The sequence below is a fragment of the Pecten maximus genome, chromosome 3, assembly GCF_902652985.1.
Source record: "Pecten maximus chromosome 3, xPecMax1.1, whole genome shotgun sequence".
In the NCBI taxonomy this organism is placed as follows: domain Eukaryota; kingdom Metazoa; phylum Mollusca; class Bivalvia; order Pectinida; family Pectinidae; genus Pecten; species Pecten maximus.
In genome coordinates this window covers 9,228,368-9,244,618 of record NC_047017.1, presented here as the reverse complement: position 1 = coordinate 9,244,618, position 16,251 = coordinate 9,228,368, and the positions used below count along the sequence as shown (strand labels likewise).

The window sequence follows — 16,251 nt, the reverse complement described above, 5'->3', positions numbered from 1 at the left end:
TTAACTGTATTGTACGTATTTACTCTACCGATCGACAGCGTACAATAGACAGATTTATGAGCGATTTAAAGTCTCCACTGCTACACTTTTAATTGCTTGATAATTCCGAAAACCCTTTTAAAGGATATTCTTACCTACAAAATAAAAGATGACGAATGATTGACAAGTTTGGACAGATTTGGTAAAGGATTAATTTCTTCACATAGTCGTCGCACTTTTCATCGCACGAGGTTAGATAAGGATAAAGCTCGATAAACCTAGATCTAGATCCGTGGGAAATGAAATGAAAAGAGGAAGGGCCAGTTCTACCGAACACAAACAGTTTCTCTTTACAATTTCAACTACCAAAATAGCACGTACTAAGGGTATTTTTCAATCATGCGGAATTTTGTTAATCCCAGTGTCATCAATATTCCTTAACTTCAGGGAAAAAAACCTTAGACAAGGATTTTTTTCTTAAATTCTGTCATGGTTTTCCATAGAAAAGAAGTTAGCAGCTAGAAGGATCAGGTAGTTTGTATCCTTTGTACACCGGAACCTTGATTATCCGAATTTCCTTATATATAACTCGTGTACGTGTACACCTGTGTACGAACACAATTATTATTTTAAGTTTGAACCAACAGAATACCAATACTTTACAAAAACAATAACTATACACCACCACTGGAGAGTTTAGAAGTCGGAAAACCCGATATTTCACAGCAAACATGACGTGTGTCGTAATAGTTCCGCTGGAGTTACTTCCCTTGCCTCCAATTTAACGCACTAAACCTGTCTTCTTTGTAGACGTAGGTACATACGTCTTGACTACGTCACTATATATATATCTTAGACAAGTCAATGTCAAAAATGTCAAACATGCAACTAATATAGATACACAGAACACCAGATCCTTATTTTGTAAGTTGTCAAGTGTGAACCAAACGTAGAACTCTATCGGTTCCAAATGCCCACCCAATTTTCCAAGACTCATTAGTTCTAAGGCCCAAAAGTCCGAAGGCCAAATAGTCTGAAAATAGGTAATATTGTAACGTAAATAAATGGTTATATACATGTGTGAATGGTTCCCATTAAGTATAACATGTTTATACGAGAAAATGAAATTAAAACCGTTAAGCTTCACAAGTTTAAGACGGTGTCACTTTCAATGGGTTGCACAACGCAATTTTAGAGTTTTCTGATAAAAAAACACCTGCCTCCAAGTGAGCAATGTATAGAAATGAATACTGATACAAAGTAAAATAACCACATTTCTTACCGTCGCTTAGATTGGAAATATAATAGATTGGAAAATCTGTACCCAGAGTGGTCGTTCCTTACACTCACATCTTGAAGATGGTGGCCGGTTATAGGGCCAGTTTTGCCGACATAAAATTATCTATCAACATTGCTATAAAAATGTATAAGTATTTACTTATTTTTGGACTTTTCGAGCCTTTGGGCTATCACACTATTTGTCCCTTCAGACTTAAGGGTATTTGGACTATTAGACCTTTGGACTAAAGGACATTCGGACTAAAGGACATTCGGACAATCGGGCCTTTGGGCATTCGGAATATAAGGGTGTTCACATCTTCGTTCAACGATATGTATTTAAAGGCAAAGATCCTTTTCCGAACCATGAAACCATTCTCATGCTCAAACGTGAAATCTGTGTTATACTCCACTTTCTTTAAACTCGCTTAAATCACTAAATAACAGTTTAATAATGAACACTGAAAATAACATTCCACTCGACTTTCCAAAATTCATTCAAATCATTGAAAAGTATCAATTTGAATATGAGAGTAGTCACCAAAAGTATTTGGGTCCGAGCACATGAACAGAGTTGAGCGGACTGTATTCCAAATTACAACTAATTCCAGACGAATTTGTTTCAGAAAGACGTTTATTCCGCCAATATCTAATATGTCTCGACACATTACGGTTCGTATCCTATGACGATGTCATTTAATAATAGGGATGCAAGTCTTCTGACTCTAACTTCACCATAGTGAGATTATTGATATTGACTGTATTGGTATTTTTTTTATTGGTTTCATATCTAAGCATTCGCATTTTCCAACTTCGAAAATCTGTGTTCCATATGTGCTATATATATATATATAATCACATTGACCACACTTAAGAAAAAATTGACCGTATGCCGTGGTGCGGCGTCCGTCGCTCATTCGGCGCCAACTTTTTCTCAATAACCAAGAGGCCCAGAGACTTATATCGGGCATGTAGCATGCTGGGGTGAAGGGCTACCGAGTTTGTTCAAATGAATGACCTTGACCTACATTCAAGGTCACGGGGACCAAATAGGCTAAAATCTTTAAACGACTTCTTCTTCATAAGAAAGGTGCCGAGAGACCTGATATTAGGTTTTTTAGTATGCCAGAATTAAGGAATATCAAGTTTAGTCAAATAAATGACCTTGACTGACATTCAAGGTCACAAGGGTGAAATGGGCTGAACTATTTAAACGACTTCTTCTCAATAACAAAGAGGCAAGGGAATGGATATTGGGCCTGTAGCATGCTGGGGTAAAGGGACACCAAGCTTGTTCAAATAAATAACCTTTATCTACAGTCAAGGTCACAGGGTCAAATAGGCTAAATCCGTGTGGCATAGATACTTCACATAAGGCCTGTACCATGCTAAATGAAGGGCAACTAATTTTTTCAAATGAATGACCTTGATCTACATTTAAGGTCACAGGGGTCAAATAGACTAAAATATTCCCATGTCTTCTCAATAACCAATGGTCCAGAGACCCGATATTTGGCTTGTAGCATACTTTGGTGATAGAATAGGAAGTTTGTTCAAATGAATGACCTTGACCACAATTCAAGTTTGAAAGATCGAGTTAAATTGGCCGAAATATTTGAAAGACACTTTTGTTTGGTTTGATTTGTTTAACATCCTATTAACAGCTAAGGTCATTTAAGGACGGCCTCCCATGCGTGCCTAATGATGCCCCTGTACTTCAGATCCCATATTGGAGTTTGGGGTCAGCAGTTTGACTCAAGGCCAGGGTAAAATCAAACATAAAAAATCAAAACGAACTGCATTATAAATACTCCCAATACCATTCAACTCAATTAAGTGAATACAAGATTACATCTACAAAATGAATTCCATATAACATGCCTAAATCAACATGTATGTTTTCCATGGTCCAACATTACAGTTTAAATATGGAAATCAGCACACAAGGAAGCTGTTAAGAGTTATATATTATTTCTTTATTCTATAAAAATGTACATATATTACAATATGCTACAGGCAAATGCCCCACTTTAAACATTAATACACTTCTTTAAATCTTTACAAGTTTTATAAGGTACATGGATATATCCAGTGTAATTTAATGGGATGGCATTACAGTATTATAAAAGATAAAATGAAGTTTAACTGAAATATCAGGAAATGATAATGTTAAGTCCATGTCTACAGACCAACAGAAAATATGAAATGTATGTAAATTAACTTTTTCTCTCTCACAAAATTGAAATGTGATTAAAAAAAACAACACAAACCCCCCCCCCCAAGTTTTTGCACTTGTTTTACCAAAAGTGATTATACATAATGTATTTTTTCTATAAATGTGGACGTCTGATTGGTCAGTAGGATGGTATTCTCAGCCCTCATTGGCTCTCATGCTTCATCCAAAATGAGGCCAAGGGAACCAGTAAATCAGCATGGTAGTATGACCCAGCTTCAATGTTTCTGACTTCTGATAAAATGAACTACATAATTATAATAATTAAAATTTACAAATGCAAAGGCCTGGTGATGAATTTCTGTTGAACTACATGCATAAATAATAGAACTTTCAGGAAAAAATATGGTATAACTATTAAATTATAAACTTTTTTCTACATGACCAAGCCATTTTAGCATGATTCGGAATACATTGCATATGACAGGCATGGTTTCATGGTTTGAGTATAAAATAAAACTAGTCGCATTATAATCAATAGTTTTCGCTATATTATATATGAGTTATAAGTATGATTTATAATGTGTAAAGGGGAATTATCACAGTAGGAGCATAGATTCCATACAAAAACAACACACATACTTACAACAAACTTTTACACAACAAAGACCACTCATTCTGACAACAATTTAAAGAACAAAGAGTTAAGGTGTTATGTACAAACAATGACTTTACAAAATGTAAAACAAGATTCTGTTGAAAACCAAAAATGAAATGAAATAAATCACTAACATTTCATCCTAACTAGGAACGCCTGATTTCTACTGTAGTATTACTACAGTAGTAGTTAGAATATTGTGTTAATGTTTCAAAGGAACAAAATCTTCAACCAACTACCTAAACTTGGTATGTAACCTCACTAGTAAGGAGAATGCTGCCTGGTTTTACAAAGTTATCTCCCTTAGATATTGCTAAATTACATACACATTCTCACTCAAAACACTGAAGTGAAAGAGGTTAACAATGTGAGATTTAGGGGAGATGTAAAAGTCAGGTTTGATATCAAATGTTTAAAAAGATCTATGATAAAAATTTATACACCACTCTGTGGAATTCCTCCACATAAGTTACAAAAACTTGTTAAAAATAGGACGGCATGTTTCCACAAAATCAATATTTCATTCAAACACTTTTATCCTTTAAAAAAATAGATAAGATTCACAACATCGTTTTCTCATATTGAAAAATCCAACATTTTTGAGATGATTTATTTACAACATTCTCTGAGAAAGTGGAGGTCTTGAGACAGACTTGTCTGAACATAAACTATCCATTATAATCATATGTACATTTATTAATATGATATATCGAATATAATATCATATATAAATATCATTTTGATAAGGAAATTTTTAGCACAATATCAAAAGATATTTGTAGAAAATATTAGAAAAACATTCATTGCTGCACACTTTAGCTTGTACCTTACTTAATCACAGAAAGCAAGCATTACTCAGTAAATGACAGATAGACTGTTCTAGGAATACCATCTGTAACCCTCAGTATCGTAAATACCACTAATAACTACAACCAACTCTTTCAATCTGCTTTATACTATTAAAAGATGGTTCATTCCTATTAATTAATGTTATGAATCTCTGCACACAGGAAGAATTAAATATTTAACATGATTGAAAATTGAGGTGTTGAAAAACAAATACACATGTCACGTATTGAGTCACCGACAAATTTGAAACAAGAATAGCCTAACACTGGTACATATTTTCAGTATGCAGATTCATTTTACCATTCCATTTTTATTTTCCAGAGGGAGACAACGTTTTCTAACTTTGTTAACCACAAAACCTGGAATCAGAATCTAGTCTGATAGATGCAGAATTTCATGTTTAATGAAATATATCCTACTTTATTACGGCCGATCAATCCAACTATAAAACTGAAGTTAATAACAACGAGACGACTGACATCACATTTCTGAGATTTCCATCATAACAACCAATGTCTAGTTCTTGGTTTCTATAGATAAACAATATTAATGTAAAAATAAATCACTTAAACATTGAAAACCTGGTAACCATAGCAACCTACATCTGAGATATAGCCATAGAAAAAGTTTCCATGACAACCTAAGTTGAAAACCCAGTTACCGGTACTACATCAACCCAGAACCTTAACTATGTCAGACTATGTGTGACCTTGACCTTTGTCACAAAGGAATCTTGACTATCCTAACCTACTTCCTAACCTACCGAAGCTCGCCAATCGGACTCAACAAGTCAATAAAAATATCCAGTAAAATCCTAGGTTATATTTGGATGCCTCCTCGTCTTTTCCCACAATGCCTCAGTAACTGCTCTGTTTTGGTTTGGTCATCCTCTTCAGCGTTGACTGTGCCATAAAGGCGTTGAACTTGTCCACTATGCTATCATAGCCTCCCTTCAGGGCCAAATCATGTGCTGTTTCTCCTCTATCATTCTTCCGTGCCATATCAGCATTACATCTACAAAAGGCAAAAGATATGACAACTTTACAAACATTCTTAAAAAATTCTGCATTGTATGGTGTTTCTCAGCTTAATATTGTATGATGAAAATTATCATCTGTATCAATTTTTACATTTGATTTTTTTTTAATTAAAAGTTGATAAATTAAAATCTTAAAAATAATACATTTAAATTTTACTGTTGTATTACATTTGATACTTGTTAAAGCTGTAACAGTTGTATTTTATTTCTATTTCAAAGTTTACCTAATATAATTCTTGTGAACTTACCCTAACAAAGCATCAATGGTCTTTAAACCAGATGGACCAAGATTGACAGCTTCATGTAAGGGAGTGTTTCCTTTTCTGTAATATACAAGATAAAACTGTTTGTTTAAACCTACAGTCTGTTTGATTATGAAAGACAGTATCATTGATGTCATGACATTTCATTCCAAGGAAAAAAGCATAAATATATGACACATATGTGGTTTTTATTTTTTTTTTTTTTTGTATGGCATTGTTATATTTTACGTTACAGAATCCAAGAGGTAAAAATCACAGTTGTCTCCATATAAAATCCGACAAAGTATGATAGATTGAGAGATTACACTCACATAGAAGATGGTCCCTTCTGATTGACATCAGCACCATTCTCCACTAGGATGGGGAGACAGTCAATTCTCTTGTTCTTCACTGCAACATATATACACGCCAGCCCATCCTTATTGGTACACGTAGCTTCTGCTCCCTGGATAAAAAAACATTGTTAATGGGTTACCATGGTGTGATGTTAATCTCCATTCCTAGAGAGTTCACACTGTCAAACCAATATAAGGTGAGGATTAAATGATCAGACAATGCATGGAATTAATGGAAGAGGATTTGGACTTGCTAGTACATGTATTATAATCAAATCTGACCTTTTAAAGGGTGACAATTCCTTCACAAGTCACAGTACAATGTGTGATGTGGTATATACATGCATATACATTTTAAGAACAGACTCAATTTTACAGTATATTTATATTTGAATTGTTTAAATATATTTGTCTGGATAATGGAGCTGAAAAGGCACAAAAATCCTGCAGAAACAAATCTCTCAAGGAACAATGAGGAGGTGAAAGATATGTAAATATAAATAAGTCATCTTCTCTACCTCATCAATGAGCTGCTGGACCTCAGTTGGGTCACCTTCCCCAGACGCGCCCAATTCTCTCAGTAGCTTCTGGTCCATGGCCTGTTAACAAAGAGTACAACTGAAATAGGCTCACCTTGGTGTAAAATAGACTCACCTCGGTGTAAAATAGGCTCACCTTGGTGTAAAATAGACTCACCTCGGTGTAAAACAGGCTCACCTCGGTGTAATATAGGCTCACCTCGGTGTAAAATAGACTCACCTCGGTGTAAAATAGGCTCACCTTGGTGTAAAATAATATTGTACATATATTCCGGGTCTAGTAGAATTACATCACATTTCATTTGGCTCAATATCTTAAGAATAATTTACATTCAAAAGCAGAGGTTCATTTTTATGAAAAACTAAATGTACGTATATACATGACTCCATTTATTAGCCACTTAATCCATCCAGGACCGAGTGAAAGTCCCATTCACCAAAACCACAGTCCACTGAAAACTGTAGGTGATTTAAGGGTTTTCTGTAATCTTCATCAGATTAAATAGTCATCTTCTTGCATACATCCTAGTTACAGATTCTGTGTAGCATACTTACAGCGATTTTTGGACCAGGCTTTTTCTTGGGTCTTTTCTTTGTAGTTTTTGTTTTGATGGGTATCGTTGTATCATCACTTACTGTTAAAAGAAACAACATTTAACACTTAATTAATCTACAATTCCTACAATTGTCAAAATTGTTTTTACTAATGCTAGATCAGTCAATATGGCATTCATTCTATTTCACAATAGGACAAAAGGGGATTTAAGGTAAGGAAGATCTCAATTTGACTGATGTTCTTGTGACAAATTCATAATGTTACCGAGTCAAATTTTCAATTCCCACTGTAAATGAATGTAGTCTCTCAATTAGTAATATCTTGCCACAGTAAAGAATGACTTACTCTTCATTGATTTTCTTTATAAAACCCTTATTTATTTTGTTTTTATAAATTGTATGTTCTTGTGACAGAATTACCTTCATCGTCACTACGGTAGGTAGACATGTTGGATCTCTCTGTATGCATGCTTAAATAGTCTCCTGTGATTCCAAGTTTACGACCTGTCAGAGGGTCCTTGTTTCCTCGTATGGCGAATGTCAAAGTCACACTCAACTCGTACCCGTCCTCCTGGACTGTACTCGTCAACAGCTACAATATAAACAAAGCTAAAACTATAAGACTAAATTCTCCCAAACTTGAAATTCTGCATTCCATAACTGAATCATTAAAAATTTCAAAAGCTTTTGGTAATGCAAGTTTTGTAAAGATATATTCAATGGTATTATTGCCTTGACGAAATTCGCATTAATTTGACATTGAATTTTTTGCACCCAATTGACCTTTGACCTTGCAATGATCTAATGACAGAACACTAGACTTCGTCAGTGAGCAATTAAGGTATACAATATATGATAATTTTAAAGTTATCACCCAGACAAACATTAATGGAAAAATTTGCACTTATTTTACCCTTGATCACAGTCACAGTGATCGAACGGCACTGAACTGCACATTGGTTTGGTCAAGATAGCTTGGTCAAGACAGCTTGGTCAAGATAGCTTGGTCAAGACAGCTTGATCAAGATAGCTTGGTCAAGAGAGCTTGGTCAAGAGAGCTTGGTCAAGATGGCATGGTCAAGATGGCTTGGTCAAGATGGCTTGGTCAAGATGGCTTGGTAAAGATCGCTTGGTCAAGATAGCTTGGTCAAGAGAGCTTGGTCAAGAGAGCTTGGTCAAGAGAGCAAATTGTTGAACCTCCTCAAATCATATGAAAATATACCAGCAGAGAGTAACACAAGTTTGAACAATCTCAGTTGTAGAGTGCATAGTTAGGGAGTAGGCATTAGAAAAACTGAGGTGAAGACAATATAAAACTTACAGTATTTATCCTGCAAGAAGCCAACGAGTATAACTATATTAACTTTTACTCAGAGAATTGGGGGTAGGGCTTATCGCAGTAAAATTAAATATAACTGGTTTACATTTTTATTGAACTGCAATTGACATGGGTGAACTTAGTATCAGGTATGGATTTATTGACAAATAAATATGGTATGAATTCAACATTGTAGTTGTATGTCACACCTAGAGCTCTATTCACTGTACAATTTGTATTTCATGATGAAGTAAACACTAGCACCAACCTTGCCCATTTTAGGTTCTCCAATCAGGGCCCTGAACTCTGCGTCGTTTTGTGCGTGAACCTTAAGGTGCTGACTGATGTGATCTATCTGCTTCCTCCAGTAACCTGACAATATAACATTAGTTTACATTAAATTTCAACCTAAAAGCTAATGGCATCTATTCAGGGTCATGTGGCAAATTATTTGTTATATAAAAGTTGATAATGAGCTGAAGTTGGAAAAAAAGAAATTTCATAAACTACTCCTTAAAGGAAATAACACTTGGCCATGAGATGTTAAAATCAATCCAATGGAATCTGAGATATTGAAAATGTCTTTGTTTATCAGAGACAACTCCAAGCAGAGACAGGGCAACCATTTCAGATTTCAAATCAGCCCAGTTGAAAATCTTTGTATCTCCTTTCATCTACTGTGCTTGACATCAGGGAGAGCCATACACTTCACCTTTACTGGAAAACTTAAGCATGGCCAATGGCTAAATGATATTGGTTTCCTCAATGGGTTGTGTCAGGCCGCCCTAAGAGATACTACACCCTTCATTTAAACATAATTTAATACAATGGCCTGGGGATGATCCATGCCAAATGAAAACCCCTTCAACAATTCATGGTAGATTAAACTCCCCTTCCCCAATACACTGTAGATATCTTTGCCAGCCCCTACCCCTAATACACTGTATACACCTTTGTCAGCCCCTACCCCCAATACACTGTAGATATCTTTGCCAGCCCCTACTCCCAATACACTGTAGATACCTTTGCCAGCCCCTACCCCCAATACACTGTAGATATCTTTGCCAGCCCCTACTCCCAATACACTGTAGATATCTTTGCCAGCCCCTACTCCCAACACACTGTATATACCTTGCCAGCCCCTACCCCTAATACACTGTATACACCTTTGCCAGCCCCTACCCCCAATACACACTAGATACCTTTGCCAGCCCCTACCCCCAATACACTGTATACACCTTGCCAGCCCCTACCCCTAATACACTGTATACACCTTTGCCAGCCCCTACCCCCCCCCCCCCCCAATACACACTCGATACCTTTGCCAGCCCCCCCCCCCCCCAATACACTGTATACACCTTTGCCAGCCCCTACCCCCAATACACACTAGATACCTTTGCCAGCCCCTACCCCCAATACACTGTATACACCTTGCCAGCCCCTACCCCCAATACACTGTATACACCTTTGCCAGCCCCTACCCCCCCCCCCCCCAATACACACTCGATACCTTTGCCAGCCCCCCCCCCCCCCCCCTAATACACTGTATACACCTTTGCCAGCCCCTACCCCCCCCCCCCAATACACACTCGATACCTTTGCCAGCCCCCCCCCCCCCCAGTACACTGTAGATACCTTTGCCAGCCCCCCCCCCCCCCCCCCCCAATACACTGTAGATACCTTTGCCAGCCCCTACCCCCAATACACCATAGATACCTTTGTCAGCCGCTACCCCCAATACACTGTAGATACCTTTGCCTGGACTGACTGAAGTCAGTAGAGGTCTCCTGTCCCTCATCTGTTTCTCAAATGCTACTTTCTCCTCTTCCTGTTCTTTCTTCTTGCTAAGTCCCTTCTCCGACGGGTAGAAGAGGCCCACTGTCTGTGTACTGACAGATGTTGTAGGTCGTTTAGGGGGTTCATCCAATGGGAAACTTACAGGCAGAAACTGTACAAAAGGACAATCATATCCAGTAAAAACATCACAATCTTATATTTCTGTTATCAGGTACATGATAATATATCTGAAATCAGGTAAAAGTTTGGGGTTAAAGAATATGATTACAGATAATATATCAGATCAGAATACAGAAGCTGTAAGAGTGCTGAAGTTTAATACACATGGCTGGTGCATATGAAGTGCAGGATCTTAAAACATACCAATAAATTGAGGGATAGTTTGAAAATTTGAACTGAGAGGAAAAGAGATTCCTGAGAAACCTTTGCCATAAAATCTCCGTAAACACAGAGAGCCACTCACATTGTTAGGAACTGGAACATGTTTGGTGTCGACGAGATGAGCACCTGGCAGTGGGCCCTCACAGACGACACAATGTGTGGTGTTGAATGGTACCATTGACTTACAGTATGTACATATATCCATCTGTAATTCACCAAAAAATATTCTCAATTTATAAAATATACACAACATCAATTTATAATATATACACAACATACAAACATCTTTCTCCAATGTGAATACCTTATTTTTATGTGCCTAAAACATCATACTCAAACAAAACAAAATAAATATGAAATAATAATTCACCATTAGGAGAAAATATTTAAATTATCCCAATTACAAAAGATGCAAGTTTGTATTAGCTGTAATTTTAACAATCAGAACCCAGTGTATAAGCAATAAAAAGGTACAGGAAATATTACTTCAATCAATCAACTATCTTTTAATGAGTAAACCATATCTGGCTTTTGTTGTTACTGACCTTGCGTCCAGTTCCATACGGAGTCAGAGGTTGCTGTGAAGCCATCATGTTATTGTTGTACGATGAGTTATAGTAAGCAGGGTTCTGTTCTGATAGTCTATCTGCATAACCATATACATTCCTACAAAACACAATATATAGTCACCCAAGTTACAGTATAGTTTACAGTCTAGTTTATTTAGAGTATATGCATAGACCTTTTTCCATTATACAAATTTTCTAATTTCTGAATTCTATTTCATGGAGTAGACCTGGAATACTATTAATAAATCCTTATATTGCTTACTGGCCGTCTTCAGAACTACAACATTTTTGAACATAGCCAATTTCTTTAAAACAGTATATTTCATTGGAATTGAAAATTAGCCATAAGCAACAAAGATGGAGCATTACAACTGTACGACAATATATTTTAACCATCAGAGAATTGGCATGTTTTATTCCTAAATGACAAGGTCTCTTTGACCACAACATGAATTTTAGAATTGTCTCAAAATTCTCTGATTTCTCTACCCACCTCATGTAGTCTGCCTGCTGCTGGTGTCGGGAGTTTGGAGCCACACTCTCCTGTTGGTGTCTGTCCCAGTAACGGTCATTACGACTAAGTTCATACGACTTCCCTGGCTACAGAAACAGATTAACACAATGTACTTAAGTTTACCATGAAAAGATTTGTTACTTAAGAAATTACATGTTTTGTATAAACTGTATTAGAAGCAAGACAACAAATAAATTCCACTCCTTGGATCAATTTTCGATTGGTGTAAACATATAATTTGATATTTTAAGAGTAGTACTGATTCAGAGCTTGGATCAGCTTTACCAGACTCGGTGTCACATGGTGTCATACAACTTACAGCAGAGGATCCCTCTCCCCGTCTGGAATTCAGGAATCGTGGCTCAGCCTGAGGCTTATGTCGAGAGCTCCCACTCACATGCATGTCTGTCAAACAAATCCAAAATTAGACATTACTGCATAATACTTGGCAGACAAACATTACAACCTTCAATTATTTAAGACCATACCATATTAAGTGAAAACTAACCAATCTGGTTTAACACCATTTCATTATTACAGAGACAATATACATTAGTCCTCTCATACTCACCTGACATTTTCTGTGTTGCACTCTTCATGGCTGATACATCAGTCCAAGCTGATTTACTTGAAAGCATCAGGTTCTTGGCAGCTCTCTTTACATTTAACTGAAAGTCAAACAAGGAAAAATAAGACTTCTCAAGACTATCTGCCACCAACTCCCAGAACTGTGAAGCTAAAGTCTCATAACGGGTCATTATTCGGTCAGTTTAGGGAGGGTTTATTTGGTCAGTTTAAGGAGGTTTTTTTTTTGTCAGTTTAGGGAGGGTTTATTTGGTTATGTTAGAGAGGGTTTATTTGGTCAGTTTAGAGAGGGTTTATTTTGTGAGTTTAGGGAGGATTTATTTGGTCAGTTTAGGGAGGGTTTATTTGGTGCAACAGACCAAGCTGACATTATGTCAGGATCTACTTTCAAACTCAAATTTTTTCAATAGCACAAAACCCGGGCCACAATAAACAGGAAATATTTTTACTTGGGAATTGTCACTTACTCTCTGCTGCTCCTTCTCAATCTCCTCCTGAAATTCTAGATCATCGTCTTCTGGCATCATAGAAGGACCGGGGACATATTCAACTTCAAAAACCTTTGTACAAATGTTACTTTCTCGCATACCATCTCTGTAAAAAAACATAAGATGTACTCAGAAGAGCCGAAAAGCAGAGAGAGAAAAAAAAAAAAAAAAAAAAAAAAAAACTTGACTAATTGGAGGATTGAAGAGGGGATTATACAAATCAAGCAACCGAAAAACACCAAAACAACATCCTAGAGTACAAACTTTTTAAAAATGTCTTGTTCAAATTTACTAGGGGTAGAATACCATAGGTTCACTGACTTACTTTGATACTGCCACACATCGGACTGTCTGTTTTCCAGGAGGTAAGGTGAAAGGACCCACATATTGCATGGTACATCTGACAACCCCCGTTTTGGGAAATGGGTCTGGCTTCGTCCCATTGATTGTGTAGTGGATGTCGACATCTTTAGTGTCTGAAAGTTATGATATCAATGTTACAGTGTCAAGTTTTAATATCCTAAGAGACCAACACATCATGTCATCAACAAAACTTAAGTCAATTCAATATAATATACTAGGAGGTAAAAGTCTCGTAATGGTCACCCCATCAAATTAAAGTTTAATCAACATAATTTTGCTAACATCCATGTTTAAAAGTTTCAGAGGAAGTTATATTTAGTATGTGATATGCTGCATAAAAGAATGATTTATTTACAAAATAAATACTTCTGTTTCTAAATAAATCAACTTGAATAGCCTTCATACAACTTCAAATTTCTTGTATATATGATAATATTTTTGAACAGTAATATCAAAACAGACATTAATTTTTAAAGAATTTCTCATTTTACAGCAGAAAAGTGGTAATTTAAAAGAAGAATTCTTAGTAAATATTCCCTTATTTAGTATTCACCAGCATATTTTTCCTAAACAAACCTTTTCATTCTTCTCTAATGCATTAATTGGTTTCCAAATATATGTAATGGTTTTGATTACAACAAAATTCTATAGGAAAATGTAACAAAAATAAGAAATGTAAGGTAGTAATGATCAGTGTTCGTTCACTAAAATATTGGGTCTCAACCGTGTAATATAAAGGTATTTCTTTGATTTAAAACTATTGACTAGTAAGCCAAACAAACTAGTTACCAGAATGAAGCTCTATCTTTGTGTTGGAGTCAATTGATGTTTTAGATCGTCCATGTTGAGGAAGTCGTAGAGGAATGATGGTCGGAACGGCAATAGATCCTGCTGTCATTTTGCTACTTTACTGATGACCTTCAGTCAATGTCACACATAGCAACTGAAAATTTAACAGAAATATTTTAGTTTGTGAGAATGTATCTCTTTTCTGTTTGGGGATAGGTCACAAAATGTAATCAAATAATTCATGTACAATCCATAGGGCTATATGCTTTTGTAACCAACCAGTTATCATTAAAATATGACAACATTTATCTTTTGACAGTTTACATCTATGTCAATCCCTGTTCTGTTTCAAGCAATTAAAGAAACCAATTATGGATTTACAGACTTTAAACAGTCTATAAATCTATAAATAGTTTCTTCTTAATTTAAATAAGAGCACAATTACGAATCTACATGGGAGTATTAATGCACAGTCTATCCAAAAATTCAGGGAAATGCATATTTGTTCATTTCTCCAAATTCCTTAGAAAATGTCTGTCCCTGCCATGAGAAATTCATTAATGTGAAAAAAACGTTCGGCTTTGCTGATTGCAGTTACTATATTGTACTGGTAGCAATAAAGATCTTCCATTCACCAGGTTAAAATTTGGGATGAACAGAAACTAAAGTAGTAACATCCAGTCATGGATGCACTTAAGCCTCAACAACAGTAAACATCCTCTGAACCTCAGAGGATAAAGTCCTCCTACAGGTGAGTCATCAACAATAGTAAACATCCTCTGAACTTCAGAAGATAAAAGTCCCCTTACACTAGATACAATACAGTACAGGCGAGTCATCAATTTGAAGAATAAGCATACAAAATGACAATGTAGATGAAACATTTTCCCAGGATTTGTATGATATGTGTATGCTCTGAGTTAAAGGTGTTTGTGGGAGTTCAGTGCATCCATACGATCCAATCTGGATACAGGGGTCTACTTCAGTAACAGTTTTTAATTAACAAACAGCTGACAAATGACAAAACATATTTAAAAGCATCAGATGCTAAATGACTCCGGACCTCGCTTTGATGGCATCGTGCATACCATGTGAAATAACGGACTGATTCCCAACTTGGTCTTTAGGACAAAAACATCGGAAGTAGATGTCTATGCATCATGACATAAGTAAGGTAAACAGTAGGCCTACAACAGCAAATGCATTTCTTTGAAAATCAGACAGATGACCCGCGAATCTAACATGTATTATGGGTTTTCCTACAGAAATGTAGCTATTTCTTTTGAACTCACCAATTCCAATCGACAATGTTGTTATCAAACACCTGCTGTACGATTGCTTTCACTGTAAATTCGGTCAAAATTCGTGCATTAAAGAAAAGTAACTTACCGAGCGCCGGACCTGTTCGGACACCTGTTTTCCGTAAATCGCCTAGATGTTTGTAAACAACGGTGAAGCAGACGGCAATCCATATCAAGCGTCAATGGGATCAGGATAATGTTTTGTTCACGATAGCAACGATATTTAAGTGTAATATTATGTTACAGTCATTTTGATTGGTTAACTTATTGAAATGAGTTTTGAGTACTAAATTTTAAATGGTTCCATATTTGGGGGCACGGCATTAATTTTGGGCTTAGCCTAGTTTTCATATAGATCAGACGATTTGTTAATGTTTATATATATTTTGACATTTCAAAATGTGTTAAGTGTATTTTAGGTCGTTTTAGATCACATGTGCAGGGACTTGGCACGTTAGAATCCCTAACCCATGGGTAT

General features: G+C 36.2%; 1 protein-coding gene across 2 annotated transcripts; it reads right to left on the bottom strand.

The window, feature by feature from the left end:
- Window positions 1-3,211: 3,211 nt before the first annotated feature.
- LOC117323121 (double zinc ribbon and ankyrin repeat-containing protein 1-like) lies at window positions 3,212-15,914 on the bottom strand. Of its 2 annotated transcripts, none has more exons than XM_033878141.1 (17): window positions 15,862-15,914; window positions 14,473-14,626; window positions 13,646-13,796; window positions 13,300-13,426; window positions 12,819-12,915; window positions 12,567-12,652; window positions 12,227-12,333; window positions 11,710-11,830; window positions 11,247-11,369; window positions 10,739-10,934; window positions 9,255-9,358; window positions 8,089-8,260; window positions 7,669-7,748; window positions 7,093-7,173; window positions 6,551-6,684; window positions 6,225-6,299; window positions 3,212-5,951 (listed from the first exon to the last, which is right to left on the bottom strand). In XM_033878141.1, the coding sequence occupies exons 2-17, from the start codon at window positions 14,579-14,581 to the stop codon at window positions 5,795-5,797; spliced, it is 1,920 nt and encodes a 639-aa protein (XP_033734032.1). In that variant the 5' UTR covers window positions 14,582-14,626; window positions 15,862-15,914; the 3' UTR covers window positions 3,212-5,794. The 2 variants fall into 2 exon arrangements, with proteins under 2 accessions (XP_033734032.1, XP_033734030.1); XM_033878139.1 differs by having other exon boundaries at window positions 15,765-15,867.
- Window positions 15,915-16,251: the final 337 nt, after the last annotated feature.

Bases quoted from the DNA above. Each gene is read 5' to 3' on its own strand.
- LOC117323121 (XM_033878141.1), bottom strand. From the start codon at position 14,581: ATGACAGCAGGATCTATTGCCGTTCCGACCATCATTCCTCTACGACTT. The intron at 12,334-12,566 runs GTAAGTTGTATG...CTGTTTCTGTAG, and splicing joins GGGGAGAGGGATCCTCTGCT to CCAGGGAAGTCGTATGAACT. The intron at 10,935-11,246 runs GTGAGTGGCTCT...CCTTTTGTACAG, and splicing joins ATGTTCCAGTTCCTAACAAT to TTTCTGCCTGTAAGTTTCCC.